At 27.2% G+C, this 21,904-nt stretch overlaps 1 protein-coding gene across 1 annotated transcript in view; it reads left to right on the top strand.

The window, feature by feature from the left end:
- The window catches only part of LOC129962067 (uncharacterized), a 367,795-nt gene that overhangs the window by 191,460 nt on the left and 154,431 nt on the right, over positions 1–21,904 (top strand). The window contains exon 5 of the mRNA XM_056075776.1: positions 18,014–18,067. Within this exon, the coding sequence (XP_055931751.1) occupies positions 18,014–18,067 (54 nt within the window). The remainder of the gene's footprint in view (positions 1–18,013; positions 18,068–21,904) is intronic.

The raw sequence follows: 21,904 nt of genomic DNA, 5'->3' as shown, positions 1-21,904 counted from the left end.
TTTAAAACAATTTATTGCAACATTTATATATCGATTTATAGCAATTCTTTTATTGAAATAAAAGCGATTATGAATTATTACCGGTAATTATGCATAATCACCGGTTTATTACTTTACCGTAACGGGAGTGCCCGCGCATACGCACAGACACCACATGGTAAGACATATAAACTATGCTTAAATGCATTCTCATTAATAGTATCAAGATATATAAAATATGCTTCATCAAATAGAACACCATGCATAAAGTGAAATAATTCATAAGGAAAGACATATATTACATATTTATTTCTATTATGAACATATATGATATATTTATTTCTATTTTGAAAATTTATGACATATTGATTTCTATCGATAAACATAAAATGTTTATAAATTTATTAATTAAAAAGTAAAAATATGCATAATGGTTTAACCCTCTTTATGAAGTACACATATAAAATTATTATTACTTTTCTTTGAATAGTTCAAAATATTGTGCAAATTAAACAAGCTGAAACATGTAAAAATGTTTCATAAATATGTATTTTTAATCCTTATTTCCTTCTTTAAAAATAATTAACATATCAAATTTCATGCTAAATGTGATATATTTTCTGATGTATTTGATAAGAACAAATGTATAATTAAATAAATTAATATTTAATCAACGAATTCAATGTTATATGATATATATATTTATATATCATATTCCTTTATTTCCTTCTTTAAAAATAATTAACATATCAAATTTCATGCTAAATGTGATATGTTTTCTGATGTATTTGATAAGAACAAATGTATAATTAAATAAATTAATATCTAATCAACGAATTCAATGTTATATGATATATATATTTAAATAAAAATACTGCCTATTAGTTTTAAGCAATTTTAAAAATTGCAATCATGCAAATTTAAAATCTAAAAATTATAATAAAATAATCATTTTAATTGCATAATTTTTATACGATTCAATTCATCTCATATAGATGTATAACACTTTATTTTATTATTATTATTCTAAATAGGAAAAAAAAAACATTATTCAACATTTTCTCAGCTATAAGCATACGAAATGTTACAAAACTGTGATGTACTTATAATATGGAATTGGAGATAAAATTTTAAATAATTTCCACGAAATATAAAATAAATGAATGAAATATTCACTGTTTGTACGTCTGATTAAATTTTAAATGTGTGTAGTACGGTGTAAAATTAAAGTTAATACTTGTTTGCTGAGTTTGACTGCAAAGTTAAATTTCTCTTAAAAATGAATGGGGAGTAAACAGAAGCTCATTTAATTAACGACCCATTCCAATACAGAAAAACTAAACTTTGACTACAAACTGAAACAGCAATTTAAGTTGAGTTCGTTCAAGCACATTTTTAAGGATAGTGATTCCCAGAAGTAAAGCAGAATCAACAATAAACTAATGGAAACCTTGAAGTTGCTCAGACTGATGTCAATTAAACCGTAGTTTAACGTTACGTTTTATTTTAAGCTGAAAGGAGTGTTCTGCGATCCGGAAAGGCTTCCATTAAACGATACGAAAGATTCTCTATGTTAAACTCTTTGCATGAAAGTAATTTAGTTTAAATTTAGAATCTTCTTTTTTCGTTACTTTTTGGAAAATCTGTATCTTTTTGTATCAAAATAGTGATGATACATGCTTATATATTAGTATTCTCATTTGTAAACAGAAAGCTTTTTTACATAAAATATTGAATTCTTTTTTTAAAAATTGCTCATTGAAAAATATTTAACGGTACTTTGAATCTAACGATATATTTTATATTGTCATATCATGCAAAACATATAAAACCCAAAACATGTATGCATGTATTAGATATAACAGTTTGTGGTTGTGATTTCAAATGACAGAAATAGACTCTTTATTGAAAATAATCAGTAGTTGAAAAAAAAATTAGAAAATGCGATGAATGAATTTAATAATAGGAGTATTAGCACAGCCAAACACATAGTTTTTTTTCTTATTTTAACTACCGTTCCCCTTTTTTATCTATTTATAATTTATTAAATATAAATATTATTTAATTATAAAATTATTTTCTTCAAATTGTCTACCAGATAGCAATACTAGCAAAGGCTCAAAGTTGAATTCATTTAATTGATTAATTGATAACTTAGTTCTTGTTTGAATCTCAGCTTTTGAGTTATGATTGCTATAACATTTTTACTTTCTTGTATACGAAGTGCACAAAAAGAAAGCATTTTCATTATCAAAGAAATTTGGACAGGATATTTTGACAAATCTCCACGTTTCAGGTCTTCCCAAGTTCTAGAAGCATATTTTTGAAATGATGCCCATCTGTCCGTATTCCTCTGCGACTCAAAACTGCTTTGACATAGGCAAATGAAATTTATACTGGGTTTCAACTTCAAATTTGTAATTTTCCAACAAATTTGAAATATAATTAAGAGTTATTAATTAAATTAGAGTATAAATTAACACGGTACTTTTTCAACGAAGTGAGCTGAATATATAGAATTTGGTGCACAGACTTACCATCTAAAATGTATATATGCATCAAATTTGGAACTAAATCGGTCAAGGAATGGTCATCTTTCGGTCAGTACTTTCGTATGTACGTAAAGCAATAACTCAAAAGCACAACGATTTAAATAAATGAAATTTCCTATGTGCTTATTGGATTATAGTTACATTTCCATGTCAGTTTTTGGTTTCTATCAATTGAGATGAAGACATCCAGAATTCAAATTTGATTCTTGGACAGTTGCATATTAACTACATACCGAGGATTAATTACCGAAAAGACAATCACACGATAAATTGAATAAAATGGCTATATTCACACTGATCAATATTTCGGAACTGATATTCGCCAATACTATATAAAGTATATTTGTTTCTTGGGCAGTTGCATATTAACTACATACCGAGGATTAATTACCGAAAAGACAATCACATTATAAATTTAATAAAATGGCTATATTCACACTGATCAATATTTCGGAACTGATATTCGCCAATACTATATAAAGTATTCGTCCTCAATTTTATATGTGGAAGGGAGGGAGAGAGATAACCTCTTTTTTAAAAAGTATGCAAGAAAATTTTGGAAGATCTGTCTTGCTGGTTATATTAAATAAATCTCTCACATTTTCAGTAATGCAATCTTTCTGACGAAAATTTCTAAATATAACTGTTCCTTGTACTATAAAGAGATAATGAATATGAACTTACAGATAAAGCCGTTTCAGAGTGAAGCCTGAAAAACTAAAAGACAAGCAAGGCGCTAAACTCCCGGAATGCAAAAAATGGCTGAAAAACAAGATATAATTTGCGAAAGAAACAATTTGGCTCTGAAAGCGATTATAAAATTTTCGATTCATTTTTGATAGAGGGCATATTGGAATAGAGCATTAAATGGAAATTTTGAGATGCTATATGTTTCATGCATGTCTCTCGAATTAAAGTGGATATTGCTACTATATTTGGTATAATAATTTTCGTTATGGATATTGGAAGGTTCCAAAAGAAATCGTTTAACGAACAAATACCATCCTTGTATATTGCATCATAAGATTGTAAGATTGGGGATGAAAAGGTGTGAGCCAATAATGACGTTGCAGTAGTAAAAAGCTCTTTATTAAATAAATAGCAATTTGGAATTTTGAAGGCTGCTTAAAAGTAGATTTACAAAAAAGAAAAAAAGAAGTTCAGATATATAATTCTCAATTTTTTCAGTTCTGGGCTGAGATTAAACAAAAGATTTCCATTAAAAAAACCAAATTACAAAAGAAGTACTTCTTAGAGAGGACCTTCATGATGTCGCGAGCAAGGCGTGTCGAAACCTAATAGTAAAATTGATGCGCCTTAGCTTTCCGAACTTAACATCATCGGCAATGTTTTATTAACTTCTGCTAACATTTTGTAGATATAAATATAAATACATCATCAGAAAACCCATACCACAACACTATAAAAATTGAAACGGAAATACAAAACTGTAATTTTTTCTAATTATTTCGAAGATGTTTGAATGTATAATTCTTATATTTAATTTTAGAACTGATTGTATTTAAATGATTTTGAAGTCTTATGTATATTTTCCCAATTCTTAACTTTTTTACAGCAGAAACAAAAATTAATTACTTCGGAGCATTCTAGCAAAATCTCGGACTTAAAAAAAAAATGGATATAATGCGATAAATGAAATCACACTTTTGGCTGAAAAATGGATATAATGCAATAATAAATCATTAGAAGTAGTCATTTCAAGTATAAAAGTTGATATTAATATTTTCTTGTAAAATATTCTACAAAGTTCTTTCAAACATTAATAATCATTATCTAATGCTAGTCCTTTTTCCTTTTTGCCTTGAGGATATGGTTTTGTTAATTAACATATTTGTTTCAAGATTGTTTTGGCTTATGTTTTTCAAGCATGGAAATCAGAATATACTTGCATGTGTATGGTGACTCAATATTCCATTTGACTACCTGGGTGATGGCAATTACATTGCGGGTACTTTAACCCTTTTGTTGAAAAATTTTCCTTTTAACCATTGTTGATTAATACTGAAATGATTTTTCAAAGCCACCTATAGTGGTCCTGGTTTGATAGTTCAATTCGAATTTTTCTTTACCCTACAAAATTAAGTATTGTACATCCTTATTTAAGGTATTGACTTATTTTATAAATAATATTCTCTCTGAAATGCATATTTCTCTATGGTTTTATATTATCCGGATTAAAAATGGATATTTTATATTGAAAACACAAATGAGTGACAATGATAATGTGGCTGATTGATATGCGCGAGGATAGAACCTGGGACCTTGTGGTTCGCAGTCCAGTAACATGACCACGATACAAAAGTAATTGCTCGGGTAGCGTAGCTGTTAATTGCTATTATAAGCTATTCACTACAGACTCTCCCTCCAGTGAGTTGGAGGTGAGACGAACGATATGGCTGTTGAGTGGTGATGTATTAGCGGTTGATTCTAATGCGCCTGTACCCATTTGTGTAGTGCCAAGTGTTATAAGCGAGCGTGTGAGTGGTTGCTGATGCTGTTGCGCCAAGTGAGTTTGACGACTTTGGTTGCGGGTAGATGGCGCCACAACAGCTGTACGAAGGTTGAGGGTTCATCATCCGAGTTCACCAATGTAGGGGATTGATATGAGTGAGGATAGAACCTAGGACCTTGTGGTTCGTAGTCCAGTAACATGACCACGATACAAAAGCAATTGCTCGGGCAGCGTAGCTGTTAAGTGGTTCATAAGCTATTCAGTACAATAATAATTCTGTTATTTGATATAATTAAAACATTCATTCTTTTTTTTCTGAGTTTAAAGTTCATTATTTATTTAAATAATCACATAAATTAATACATATTATCTCAAATTTAAATTTTTGATGTTATTATTTCTAAAGTTTCTTAAAAGCATGTCGTAAAATTATATATAAAAAATCATGCAATATCATATTATTCTTTCTTTTTGCAAATTAAGTCATTGAGTTGATTTCAAGCAGTCTTTTTTTTTATCTAAAAATATTTTTGGAATCAAAACTTTTATTCCTTCAACCGATTTATATTCAACTAATAATTTAAAATTATTTTTTATCTTATTGTATTATCTGTTAAAAGATGTGATTTATTTTTTGTAAGTATTCTAAAAATAGTTGTAAGATATGAGCTATTTCAATATTTCAAATGTATCTGATTTGTTAGACCGAAAATTATTGGCACATATTTCATTTTTAAAATTCTTCCAAAATCATATATATTTTTTTTCTTTTTATAAATTAAGTCATTGAGTTGAATTCAAGCAGTCTTTTATTTTATCTAAAAATATTTTTTAGCAGTTAAATACGTTCCTTTATTCAACTGATTCATATTCAAATTACAATTTAAATTTATTTTTTATCGTATTGTATTAACTGTTAAAAGATATGATTTATTTGTTTGTAAGTATTCTCAGAAAGTAGTAGCAAGATATGGGTAATTTCAATATTTCAAAAGGATCTGATTTGTTAGACCGAAAATTATTGGCACATATTTCATTTTTATAAATGTATCATTTTCAGAAAATCAATTTTCTCCTCTTGTATTTTTCTTTAAAATAAGAAAATGCGCATCTTTATTTTATTTACAGAAAGCTTTTCTGGTTGAGACATAATGAATCTAAGAAAACCATCAATACATTTTAGAAATTTTATTCTTTCTTCGTAAAAGCAATGAAAGAAAAAGAATAATTTACCCAATTTATTGTTATTTATTATAGGAAGTAGAGTAGAAACTTATTGGGGTTGTCTTCATTTATTTATGAAATAACTAAAGTATATTTATCTCGGAAAAATATCAAGAATTGTATTTAGAAATTAGTAAGAGGTTCGGCTATATCCTCTGTTCAATGTTTTCATTTTATAACTGGCAAGAGCAGCAGCTTATCCATCATCTTATTTCTGACAGAAGATTTCTATATTATTTTTCCTTAGGTAATTTTAATTATTTTTGAATGAAAACTGAATGAACAAATGTATTAAAACATTATTCCTTGACATTATTTCTAAAAAAACTTGTAACAATTTTCTATAAAACGATATTTTTCAATGGATCAAGTTTAGTTTTTAATGATTCAGTTTAAACTACTAATGAGGTTATTGTACGCATTGATATAATTGTTAAAAAAGTAATTTGTTCTCTTTGATTTGGAACAACAAAAAATGTACTTATAAGAGAAAAATTGGCCTTCAAACGAATCAGGAAGAATATTGGATGAGTTTAAAATTCGTGTATAAAATACTTACTATGAAATCTATTTGATGCATTTTTAAATATTTAACATTTTTACTTTCTGAGGATATATACAGAAATGATTTTTTTTAATGTTATGCTTCTAATTAATAAGAGCTAGACTGATTTATACCTCACCATATTTCCGCCTTAATCAATTATGCTTAGTCAAGTCTAAAAATTTTACTTCTGAACATACAGAATTTTAAACAATCTGGATCTTGGGTAGGGGCCATATTTCGCAAAAAGCAAGTTAAATGATTATCTTTAAGACAATAATATATAATTTAAACATGCGGTTTTAATAAAAGGAAGGGGAAATATTGATATTTATATCCTCATTAACGAGGTGATGAGATAAAATATCCAGATTGTAAAATTTTTAGACGATAATTCATAAAAATGTATTCATCTAGTCTAATTAAAGTGGAGTTGATTCTCTACTTTTAGAGTCAATAAAGCAGAACCAAAAAAAGTCAAGCATTAGTTATAATTAGTGTTTTGGAGGAAATGTATGCTTTGAAATATTACGTTGAGCCAATAATTAATTTTTTTGACATACTTTTTTTTAAGACCATATATCAGTGAAATAAATCTTGCTGCATAAACCTTATTTTTTTAGATAAGATTAAAGAAAATAAGATTTGAAAATCTTTGTAGATTATTTCATAAAAAGATTATTCTCGATGAGATAATATTGGCATTTTGAGTAAGTTATATCGAAAATTTGTGAAAACTTTTGATGAATTTACATAACTTAATTTTATATTTATTTTCATTCTTAAATTTTAAAACTATTTTTATTTTAGCTGATTTTTTTAAAAATTTTATATCTATTGTTTCCTTTCATAACTTAAATTCTAAAAAAATAATGTTGGATTTATTTAGATTCATAAATTGTCTATTTGCCATATGCATTAGTTTTTACCCCATGTTGAAGATTATATTTTCATATTTATACAGTTTCGAAAGAGACATGGAGATAGACTTACTTGAAGTCTTTGACATTTGACCACATTTCCCCTTTACAATCTATGTCCCAAAATAGTCCTCAGACTGCTTTAAAGCAAAATGCTAATCTATATAAAAAATGAAACTAAACTAATTAAAAAAGCTCTGCTGTTTATTTGCTTATTTTCTGATTATCTCATGTTTTCATGTTTGCTTATATAGCACTATACTATAATAATATTAAACGGTTTATCTCAGCACTATAATACTTCTTCAATAAACCTTCAATTAATATTACAGTTCACTGAGTTATATTTTACATTAATTTTCGAAATCAGTAATATACGGTATCATGTCATTTAGGCTATTTGCATAGAGTTTCGAAAAAGGCGAATATTCACAAAATTTTTGTTCAGTCACCCATCATAAATGTAAAATTATAATTCCGATCTTTCAAAAATCATAATAATTTTCCCTAGCTCAAAATCGTAATGCTATTCATTTTATTATAATTGTATTTTCATATGTTTTAAATTATATACTGCTATAATTTTTTATCAAAAAATGAAGTAATTTCTTTATATTTAATGATAAAAATTAATAGCATTTAGGATAGAATCTGATCTGAGAGATAGTAGAGCTTAATATGAGACATATATTAGATACACCAAGAAAAGGCTGAAAATTGTTTTAACTGCTGTTGCTCGGTTGGTTATTTCAAAAATTTGCTCTCAATGGTTTTATAGAATTTTTCTTAACTCTTGCAGTAATCAGATTTGCAAATCGTGTATGTCCATATCCCTTTTATATTTACTTTGAGGTCTGCATATAGCTACATTTTTATTTTCATTTTTCTGTATTGAATTCTCAAGTTTTAGTTCACTTATTAATAATGTTATTTTATTTCTACCTTACTGTACTTTATTATTAAACAGTGTATATAATAGTAAATATATAATTCAGTATTTTAACCGTTATCTTTAAGCGAATCTTAATTCCTATAAGCGAAATAGTGAGGCAATACTTATTTTGGAATTGCGTCTTTCTGGTAACGCAATAATTAAAAATGAGAAAGGATGTATGCGGTCTTTATATTTTGATTATATGAATTGATGAGAGAAGCACTGTACAGAATGAACACAAGATCTGAACATAAACGAAGTTTATGTTCAGATTACTCAAAATTCATCATCTTTTACAGACTCCATGCTCCTAGACACTAAAAATTCGCTCTGTGAAACATTTTTCTGCCATTCCAATGCTTGTTAAATGAATGTTAGTTAATTTTGACTTAAGTGTTGTTATTTTCAATGTCTGCGAAATATAATATTGCTTATTAACAGGAAATACATTTGGGTAGTGTTTTTATACATGACAAAAGCCTTGCTATAATCCCCATTTATTAAAATCTGATTTTGTGTTAATTTTACCAAAATTGTTAACATTATCAATAGAGTAAGATGGATGGAATAAGTTGACGACGTTGTCATCTTGTATCAAGTACGTCTTATTATTCTCTATTTGGCGCTTATATGCATTTATTAACATATTTTCCAGAAACTTCTTTATCAACACGTTCCATAAATCGTTTCAAACTATACTGTAAGTCGCAGAGATATACAAATAATATTGTAACAATATCACATTTCAAAGACATGCTAATTCCAAAGGAAATACATAAAGCAAACCATGACCATTTAAAACGACTAAAACAACAGACTCAGGATGAATAAAAGAATTATTACTAGGAAAGTAAAATTTATATCCTGACATTCATAATGAGCGGATTACCTAAGAGAGTATTGTTCTTCCTGCTTGTAATGAGATCTATTATGACCTTCCTCCAGGAAAATAGTAGAGGGCCAACTTGAATGTAGCAAAAACTATACAGGGTGAGACAGGGATGCTCAATTTTGTAAGAAAATTTTGTACTCAACTTTTGATAATAAAAGAACTCCGCTTTTGCGTTATATTAATTTACCATGAGCAAGAGTTTTAAAAATAGTGATTCTTTTATTAACTACTGTTTCAAATAATTATATTTAAAATATTTAATTAATTACTGTTTTGTCTCATATCTTCTGAAAATGAATATATATATATATATTTAGTTTTTATCAGGCTTATATAATTGCAAATCTTTCGGTCCAGTTCTTTTGCAAGTTCACATTTTCGACTTATTTTCTAAAAATTTCAAAATTATATTTATTATTTATAAATAAAAAGTTTGTCAACGAGGTACAATACAAATAAAGGCAATTCTAATAATATATACAAAGAAAAACAATATATCTTAAAAACTGAATTAATTATGTTATTAACCAAATGTTACTATCATCATTCACCCCAACTTTCCCTATATCAGAAAAAATCGTGAAAGGGATGTCTGCTTGCTCATCTGTCTTGTGAAAATATATCTGCACAACATAAGAAGCTCGTCAACGGACTTGTAAAGTGCCATAATTAACAACAGCAACAACATAAGAAGCTAGATCAATGAAATCTGACAAATTTCATTATTACCGTTATTATATTCAATATCTTTGAGAAATCATTATCCGAGTTTATTGTATATAATTATATCTATTCGAAGTTCGTGAATGGAATTATTCAAAAAAAAAAAAAAAAAAAAAGATATAATTCAGATGCATGCATTTTATCTACACATTATTATCTTTCTCCATACTTGAATAGTACATAAATATTTAAATTTTAACTTTAACAACTTAATCGGTAATGCATAATAGATTATCGTCAATAATAGGAAAGTATCATTTTAAAAATACATACAAGCAAGTCAAATGGAATTCTCTCACTTGTTAATATTGCTAAATTTTAAGAGTTTATTCTAGCATAAATTAGAATGCCATAATAACAACAAATTTAACTCATATTTTCTTGAATAATACATTGCAAAACAAAAATGCTGTAAATGATATGACATTATCTTGATTTCGATCTGTATGATGTAAAATTAAGTACACATAAATATATGAAATATACATTTTAGCTTAATTTCATCAATTAAAATCATATTTTTCTGTACCATACATAAGCAAATTCTAACTTATACTAAGTTCTTATTTTCTTGGACTATTGAAAACATCTGCATATCTAGCAATAAAAACAAATTTCTCAAAGAAACTTCGGGCTCAATTTTAAGAATGCTAAAAGTCTTCGTAAAATGAAAGGCATAGGAACTCTTGCAAGAGTTCCGTTCTTTTATGCAGTTTTTCATTCTCTTTTGTTTGGATTTTGAGCTGCCTTGTTCGATATGTTATGATTTTTTTTAACGGAAAAAAAAAACTGTGCACTGAGATTTCTTTCATAACGAAAAGAGAAATAGAAATGAAAGAAAGAAATAAACATGTTTCTTCTGTCTTGGGAAAAGAAGTATAAGACAGCTTTCATAAAATCTTTTTAATTTGTTCTGACTATTTTTTGTGGAATCAAACATGGTTCTTGAAAAATTGATTATGTGGAGTGATAGATAAAGAAGCCACACGTACAAAAAATAATCAATTAAAAAAGATGATTCTCTGGATTTATACGATAAATCAATCGGTAAATTAACTATACTTGTTTTTCTTCCAAATAATCTAATAAAAAGATTTGGAATTCTTATCGGATATAAAGAATTACGAAAATTATTTTTTGCCCAATTAATGAGAACGATAGAGATTGAAGAGTTCAAATATCTGAGCAGCGATTTGTTAAAATACCAGTTTACCTCAAATTAACTGGCAAAATTATTTAAGTTTGATTCTGAGGTATGCAAACTCATTATTTAAACCTTATTATTATTTTTATTTCTCTTAATTTAATTACTTATAATTGATTTCATTTTATGAAAAATATAGTCATAAAAGATAAGAAGAAAAAACTTCTTGAGTCGTTGGAATGCTGCTCTTCCATCTAAACCCCGTTGTAGCAACCCTCTTTTGTTGATGTCGTCACCAATGGCTCAATTGAGTGATTAGATTTTACAATTCTATGTTTATTTTAATTTTAATGAAATGCTATATGAAGTTGAAATACCTTATTTAGAAAGTAATGTGACATAGCCTATCCATTTTTTTAAAGATATATATAAAGATATAATTACACCAAATATTTTTTTCTGCCAAAATATTATTTTTGAGTTTGTTCCGGGAGAATATTTAAGTAGTGAAATGTATTATCTTTGCTTATTCAAGAAAAGAAATAAAGTGGAAGGAGAGAATTAATATACATTCTCAAAATAAGTTTCAACTTTATCTAACATTTATATTAATTAAGAATCAAACCATCAAAACATTAATCATTGTTCATGAAGCATTTATAAATTTTTAAAATACAATTAGATACAAATTAGATTTCAGTTCGAACCATCACATTTCCTATTTTGCGTAAAACACAGCTTAATGAACAATTGCCAGATGAAATCTATTAATTATGCTATAGACGAATATTAATGCTATTAGTAGAGCCACTATATACATAAATCTCCTGTATGCTTTAAATATTGAATGCCAAATTCGTGAGCATTATTAATCTTATCTTATTTACTGAGTGAGATATGAATTAAGAACGTTTTTCAGATAAAAGAAAATGCACTAACAACTTACTTTGAAAGGGGCCGAGTAACAGCGTTACTAAAAGATGAATTTTCTTTTCGCACTGCAACAGAAAGACTTGGAGGGAATATTTTTATATTTCGTGATTGTTATAATTAGTGTTATGGGTAAAATACTATATTAGGTAAACCAGAATTTCACCATGGATGAGCACACCATCCACTACTGAGATGGAAGATCGACGTCTTCCTTACAAGACTATGGTGCACACCTCTGAATCTGCAATTCGAGTTTCTGTTAACATCTGAATCCAGTGCTAATAAATCGTTACATTAAGGAACTGTTCTAAGCCAGCCGCTCTGTAGCGTTCGTGACACTAACTCTAAGTTACTGTCATTAAGACCTTAGTGGTGTCAAGGTAGAAGTCACTGGAGGGCAGAGTGAATAACTTTCACACTTTCAGATTTGTATTTCAGCCAGGGTTTTTTTATATCAGTGGTGGGCGTATGTTGCTTGGAAAAAAGCAAAACGAACTCTTGAAAATTAAGCTGCAGGCGCAATAGACAACTTAATTTTCGCCTGTTACACAGCTTGCCAAGGGCTAATTGGATAGGTATGATCTGGAGTGCAAAGTCCTAAGACAAAGAAGTACTTTCACTATTATCTTATGGACGTTGACAGACAATTTGTACTTCAGAATGCTGATCGAACTGGTTGTATAGGCATTTGTGATATACAGCGTTTTCCAAAAGGATAATGTTGATCTGCTACCTCTGTTGTCATCAAATGTTCTTTTCAGAGCACTTTAAATTGTTACATTGAGGAACTATTCTAAGCCAGCCGCCCTGTAGCGTTCGTGACACTAACTCTAAGTTACTGTCATTTAGACCTTAGTGGTGTCAAGGTAGAACTCACTGGAGGGCAGAGTGAAGATCTTTCCCACTTTCAGATTTGTATTTCAGCCGGGGTTTTTTTATGTCAGTAATGGGCGTATGTTGCTTAGAAAAAAGCAAAACGAACTCTTGAAAATTAAGCTGCATGCACAATAGACAACTTAATTTTCGCCTGTTACACAGCTTGTCAAGGGCTAATTGGATAGGTATGATCTGGAGTGCAAAGTCCTATGACAAAGGAGTACTCTCATTATTATCTTATAGACGTTGACAGACAATTTGTACCTCAGATTGCTGATCGAACTGGTTGTATAGGCATTTGTGATAGACAGGGCTTTCAAAAGGATAATGTTTGTCTGCTACCTCTGTTGTCATCAAATGTGCTTTACAGGGCATGGACATGCTGATTTCGTCTGCGAGTGTATCAAATATTTCTCCCATCGAGCAAGTATGGGATAGTATTGAATGTCATCCACTCTGACATCATCACCTATCAACAAGGACGGTTGCAGATTTAACTGATCATTTGCAACAAACATGAAGCTTTTTAAATTAAGTGAAATGCCGTACTTCTATATCATAATATATAAGTTTTTACATGCTTGCATTCGGAATTGTGATAAATAGAGAAGTTATTAGTACACCACCATTTCACTTTTCATTCTTTTCCAATATGCTATATATAATGACCTTGAAATGTTAATCAAATATATATGCTTTCTAGATAAATGATTTTTCTAAATTTCATTCCTCTAAATTAATTTCTTCCCGATGTTGACATTTCATTTCCCCTACTAAAGATAGTATTGAAAATATCACAGGTATCGATATATATAAAAAAAAAAGCTATATATATATATATATATATATATATATATATATATATATATATATATATATATATATATATATATATATATATATATATATATATATCTAACTAAGTAATTGAGAAATTGGGATGATATGATTTAATTATAGACAAGCATAAAAATAAAAGGAAGGATTGTGCAAAAGTCTTAATTTTATACAAAATAACGAATAATTTTAACACTATGATATCCTAAACTGATTATTCAGAAAGAATTTAATGCTTATCAGTAAGATGATGTTTTCATTAAGGTTACTAACAGTAGGCGGAGTGTATTCATCAATTCGTTTCATTCCATGACATCTACTGTAATAGTGGAACTAAATGATAGACATTTCTAGGTTTCGCCCATGTCCAAAGCTATAAATAAAGCATTGTGTTCTAAAAGAAAACTTTCTGCATAAGCAATTCGGTTGTAATGAGCACTTGATACTGTTTATTTTGTGATATCATTGGTGAGAATAATAACTGCAAAGCACAATTAATATCGGAATAAATAATATAAAAGTTATTGATAATTAATTCTTCTAATGAAAGTGTTAAAATGAATGGAAACGGATTTATTTGATTGAATATTTCTATGCAGATGCTTTAAAAATTACGAATGCATTCAATATTGAACACAATCTAGACTGGCCTTTCTGTTCTAGAATAAAATTAACTCGAAAGGATAAATAAGGACTCAGGTGAAGCGTTCAATAACCTTTGTATTAAAATTTTTGTCTATTTTTAAATTTTGACATTTGCAAAACAGTGATACCTTTTTATTTGTTTTAAAACTAATTTATATATATCACATTTTTTTTTTTTTTTTTTTTTTTTTTTTTTTTTTTTTTTACATTTTTTGCAAAATGATCTCGAAAAATCTCAGAATTTTGAAATATCTGATTTTATATTGTTAAATTCCGAAGAATTCTATTAAGCCCAATGCTTATAGAATCTGAAGCTTCAAGTCATGCGAATTGGTGATAGGAATTTAAGTTTAAACCATAAAATTTATATTGATGTTTTTTTAAAGAAATAGGAAATTTATAAGTGGCAAGAAACAACTAAAACTTCAATTGTTTATATATAATGCTATATTAAAATGATTGGTAAAAGATGATGGATTGAATAATTTTCAATATTAAAGAAATATATTAAATATGACTAAATATCAAAGCATAAAGATGTTAGAATTATAATTAATTTGAAAAATATAAAATAATATGTAGTTATTTAAATAGATTTACAAAAAAATATTCTTTGGTTATAGAAATGAGAAATGTTTTAGGCAAAGATGAGAGTAAGATTTTCAAGTTTAAAACTTATATTATTTACTTTTATCGCATTGTAGACATTAAATTTCCAACTGATTGATTTTTCAAGAATAAAAAAAATTTACTATTTTATTTTTTTATTCTCGGTTGTACTTTTGGATAAAATAACATTACTAGAATATTATAGCTTTAATCTATGAAGAATAAAAATTATTAACATTTAAAAATTAATAAAGCATATCCATGGAATTAGTTTTTAAAATTTATTAACTATATTATATAATTTTTATGTAAACACCTTTTCTTATATTAAGTGGATGACTTAGTATAAATGATATATAATAACTACTAAAAAATTGATGCCTTTTTGTTAATTTTCGAATTAAATTCTTTTAAATATATGATTAATTAAAGCTATTTCACTATTTAAAATCTGTCAAAGATAAGTGACATAGGAACTTACTGATTTCGTCTGATGCTTCAAGAAAATTATTAAATAACCTATCGTACCTACTTGAGCTTCGTATAGCACGGACAGAAAAGCCTCGCCTAGAACTTCCTCCAAATTAAATTCATGAGCTTCATTGTTCGAAAGTCATACTTTTCCAAAACATATCGGTTACTCAATTTATGGTAGCACCACTGAGCTCAAAATGTCAGCGCTCTCTATAACCCACAGCAATATCAGATAATAAGAGAAGACATGCACGCGTACATGATCGACATTTTTTGAGACCTTTCTTTGAAGGAGATTTATTTTTATCTTCACGGAAAGCAAGAAAAATCGCTGGGAGAAGTAAAATTCGATATTGGAATTTGAGATAAGGCCTTAAGAATTCACGAACATAAGGGTGAAAAATAGAAAAAGGATATAGCGTCTAAATAGCGTAGACATATCGCATGCATAATGGAATTTCTATATTTCTAAGTAGTAGTTAGGGAACTACAAAAGCTAAGAGCCTTTTAGCATCTGCGATAATCAAAGAGGGTATCGATCGGTGTACAACAACGTGAAGTCAGCTAGTGAAAGTGACCCATGCTGCAGGAAGCTTATTTTTGGATGTTTATTCATTCATTGGAGCTCGTGACTCATTGCAAATAAGTTATATATGGATGTAAGATATTTGTTGCGAAACAGAATCTAAAATATTTTTAATGTACTTTCAAATTAAAACCATTGATGTGAACTTTGAATAACTTTTTATTTGTAAATAAAAAAATAATTCGTGTTAAAAACGAATAATGTTAAATTTATTAAGAAATGAAGAAATATTTAAATAAAAGAATATTTGTTATATTTAATATAGTTAATTTTATTATTTATAAAATTTTTCATGATTTATATAAAGCAATGCATGTAATGGAGTACATTTTTACTTCCAGTATTCACCAAAATTCAGCTTATCTCTTGTTTTATTAGCTGTTGTAGATTAACGGTTTGATTCTGATACTTCAGCTCTCTTATTTCCATCTTCAGTCCCAAATTCGTCTTATTTTCTTTTTGATATATATCAGGAGACTCGGTATCAGATATCTTAGGAAGTAAAAACTGTGGAATCTCGCTGTTTTGCTCTTTTCCTTAAAGGATGACTGCTTGAAAAAAATTGTTTTCAGGATATATTGGATATATTCAGGATAATTGTTTTCAGTAAAAGTCTTTATTGAAATTTTTGGAGACAGTTGCACAGAATAACATCCTAAGGCAGTTGTTTCAGTGTCTTTTGATAATTGGCCAATGGGGATAATCAATTGCTTACTTACAATGGTCCTATGCATTAAAACTTTGTGCATTGTAAGAGACATGGACGGCCTCTTTATGTAGCCCTTGTATAACGGCCCTTTATGTAGGCCATGTAATGGTCTACATAAAGTTTACTGTTTCATCAGTATATGTTTAATATTTATTTTCAACGTAGTTATTTTCACATATTAATGTTTTCAAAATTACTTTTAATCTTTAAATAAGCATACCCACAATGAACATTTCTGTGGAAGGCTAATAAAATCAATCTGTTTAAATGTCTGTCATGATATTAAAGTTAAAATAGTTATTTTAGGAAATCATAAATGTCAGACTATACATCACGGATTTAACTGAAGCTATTCATAACTAATATTCTTGACGAACAAACTGATTGTCAAAGGCGTCTATTTTCAAATATTATTAATATTTATTTTTAGCAAATACATATTACATTCATTGCAAAGTTATTGGTTAATATGATTATAAACATAATTAACTTGACAGAATATTAATTCTTGAGCTAATGAATATTTCCTTTCCTATGTTTAAATTCGCAGGGGTTTTTTTTTGCGTCTTTTTTTATATGAAATATTATTAATGCAAAAGTCCAAATAATTTTACAATGAAATGAAATGTTGTTAATATATGATCCATAAAATAATTAAAATCCAATTTCTACTTCACCAGAGGAGAGGTATTAAATCTTAAGAGAACATTTTTCATTTCTACTTCAGAAAATCAATATATCAAAAGTATACCTTATCTTTTGCTTCAGCCAATTTTTTTAGAAAGAAAATGATGATCCTTTGACAGTTTAATTCTTTTTTATTATTTTGAGAAAATAATTTTAATGAATGTTAACTAAAATCTTTAAAAAGTGAACTGTAAATTGTTTTATTGCATTATTATAAATGGTGTTTCAAAGCGAGCTTAATAATTTATATTATGTTAATTTCTTTTTTGCAGGAATACCCGGATCTCCTGGTCCAAGGGGTCCACCAGGTCCACCTGGACCACAAGGTATGATATAACATGTTTTGAATACTTTTAAAATTTGATTATATTATATATAATATTATCATGGAAAATTTATTGCATTGCATACAATGTGGGAAAATTATATGCAATGCAATAAATTATATGTAATTATTTGTAATATTATCATAGATGTAATATGGGAAACTGCAATAATTTTTTACATACAACAAATTTTTTCAGTTATCTTATTTTCAATTATAAATTATTTGAGTCTGTATTTGAATATTTTTCATTCTTTTAAAATTCTCTATTTCGTGGTAATATGACAATTTTTTCAAACAAAAGTTGTTTGAAGTTTTTTCATGTACGAATATGAAGAAAATTTTCTTTTATTACAAATTATGTAGTATGCTTATTTTTTGCTTTTATTTTTTAGAGCGATTAATGAATCAAATAATCTGTATGCCTGCTAGCAAAAACAAAAAAAAATATGCATAAAAAATACTCTCAAAAATTATTTAAATTCCTTTCGACATACCTAATTTAAATTCAAATTTAATACGAGAACGTGTATAGTTTTAATTATATTTTACAGCTTGGAAAAATTAAATAAATGTTCTTTTGTATACAACACGAATAGATAAATCAATGGGAAAATATAGATTTACTTTTCAATATTAAAGCAATCATTTTATACGCTTTTAATAAATATCTATAAATTAGAGAACACAGTCTAGAAAAAGGAAACCTTCAAAATTTGAAGATAAGTGCTGAATACTTTACTTTTTAAGAAATACTACTTAGTGCTAATTATTTTTACAATTTTTTTTAGTATCAGCATAACATTTTACTAATAGTCTGGATATTAATAATATTTTAAATGGATGTGATTAAAAATTATGTCTCTTCAGAATATGATATAAAAATTATTATACGGAATAATATTCACTTATGAAATATTTAAGGATAATTTCACAAATGCGTATAGCTAATTTTTTTTAAATGTGTATTACTTTAAGAATTAAAATACACATGCAAAATAACTCTTCATTATTTCGTAAAATAATAATATAACTTACTAGAAAAAATGACCGAATATAGTGATAGGAACTGAAACATATATAAAAGTATCATGAAATATTCTTTGAATTATAATTTCTGCCAATATAGATATGCAGACTACTGACACATAAATGATATACAAGAATACGTAATATGATATAATTAGGAAAGAGAAACTCTTATTCTATGAATAATTAGTCTGATAATTCAGTAATTAAAAACATTTTGCTTTTATTCTGCTTAAAGAGTCCTTATTGAGCAAAATTATAATGATTATATCTTTTATAAAATTATCTTGAAATACTTAAATTTTTTAATAAAATCTAATTTCAACTTATAAGCGGTAGAGAAAAATGAACTGAAACTTCAGCATACGATTTATTACAATCAACAGGAAATTAACACCAGTATCTAGAAAATTAAAAGATTTAGAAAACATCATACGGGTATCTTTTTCTTTTAAGCTGACCTGGTAAGATTATGCAGTCTACTAAGGTACAAATTATACATAAAGTAGCAAGTTTCAACAGATACCGAGTAATGCTGATGAGTTGTGGGTTTATTTGAAAAGAAATATTAATTAGTCGCCTTTGTTTCTAAAAAAATGCACAAATATCTATTTTTCCCTTCTCTACTGGTCCTGGAATTCGGAATGAATTAATAAAATTATAACTAAAAATTATTTTTATAAGTTGACTAATTTTGACCATTTTTTAAAAGATTCTAAAGAACTCTGAACTAAGAAGAAGATAAAAAGAACTGTTACATTTCTAACAGTTTGGAGCTTCATTTATTGATATTTAGACCCCTGTATAATCTCTGTCTCATCCTATATAGCCCCTGAATTGAACCAACAACAGATAGTACTCGTACGCAGATCAGATGATATTATACCGCGCGTATTCTACTAAAGCTAATATCTAATAATATCGAGAAACAAATATCCTTCATTTATTAAAATGCGTTAAAATTTCACCAAGAAAGGCAAATTATAGAAAATATAATTGGTTACGACCTCTGGTGCATTTTTTTCTCCAGTTATGGTTTACAAAAGAGGTATATTTAGTCTTGTATTTGGAAAAAAGGTTTCGAAGCCTGCATTTGCATTACAAACTTTCTTGGATAAAAATTTTATTAACAGGCTTGCGAAAACTTTGCATTCTTTTTCTTTAGAATTGTTCGAAGACTGCATTGATAAAAAAAATAGACTTCTCAAAGTATTGTTAAAGGATAAGATAATGTTCAAAATTCAGACAATTACTTGAAACTTCAGGTGATATATGAGAATAAATATATTCCTTAAAGATATGGTATTTTAGAATTTATTTTGTATATTTGATTACTAGTATTAAAGGACTTTAGTTAAATTATATTTGATTTCGATGGATTTTAATCAAAACGGATAATGTCAAAATTTAATCCTATATTTGAATGATAAGCTTTAAGTAACACATTACTTATTTTACAATCATTGTTATCAAAATTACTTTTGATTTTTAACTATTAGCCGGCATGTTTAAGGTTGCATTATTTATGTTTTTATGGATATTTCTTTCACAAAATTCTATTTCCAGTGAAAGGAACCCGTAAACGCTTCATTGCTGTAAAATCATATAGTGAATAATATCAAGTCTATTTTCTTATTTACATTGGCATGCTTATAGAGATATTTTTTATTTAACCAATGTGAACTGAAGTTGAATTATGTTACAATACATTAATGGTACTCAATATTATACGTTTTAAGATCATTGTTATAAAAAATTTTTATGCACTGACAAGTGCCGTTCTTAATGAAAAAGTATTGTATATAAACCTTGATACTGTAATGAATTTATAAAATTATTTTTAAGATATTTTTCTATAGCAAAGCTATCTCAAAGAAATTAAGATGCTGAAAACGATTCCATTTTAAACTCTAAAAGCAGCGTAATAAAGTCATTCATCAAAGTTCTTTTAATTATGATGAGTGTTCATATTTATTGTATTCATTCAAATAGAAAACTTCAAATGCATTAAATTGAATAGACATATATCGAAATGGTATCTGTTTTCCCAAATGATATTTTTCGCATAAACGAAAACGTTAAAACTATCTATAAATAAATATATCTTTTTTTACCACAATATTACGAAAATTTTAATTAATTATTTAAATATAACACTTTTAGTACTCGGATCCTACTTATGATACAATATAGTAACATCTTTACAGTATGCTTATTTTTAAGAATAAAATAATTATATTTAACAGTATCTTTACTTTAGAATTTTATTATGAAAATTTGTATGCAGCGAGCTGTGACGTTTTTAAAGAAAAGTTATATTTGCACATAAATTTTGATATTGTAATGGGTTTATGAAATTATTTTTAATTTATTTTTTTCTACTGCGAATCAATCTCAAAAGAAAAAAAATAATAATATGTCGGAAACGATGGTATTTAAATACTAAAAGCAAAATAATAAATTCATTTCAGTTCTTTTCAGGTATTAAATAAGACTGACGTTTAAGTTAAAGTTCAAACTGCGGAACTGAAGAAAAATGGAAGTTCTTATTAAAGTGTTCTTATTATGAAGTGTTACTATTAATGATATCATATCACTTTTTTACCACGTCATTAAGAAAATTTTAATTAATTATTTAAAAATAACACTTTTAGTACTCGATTCCTACTTCTGACGTGATATAATAACATCTTTACAGCATATGCATTTTTAAGAATTAAGTAATTATTTAACAATGTCTTTACTTTAGAAGCGTTGGGGCGTAATAATAGTTAATGATACTTCACTTTTTCTTCTTTTTATTTAAACA

This window comes from Argiope bruennichi, chromosome 2 (genome assembly GCF_947563725.1).
Source record: "Argiope bruennichi chromosome 2, qqArgBrue1.1, whole genome shotgun sequence".
NCBI lineage: Eukaryota > Metazoa > Arthropoda > Arachnida > Araneae > Araneidae > Argiope > Argiope bruennichi.
The sequence above is the reverse complement of the archived record's forward strand: the minus strand, read 5'-3'. Positions and strand labels throughout refer to the sequence as shown.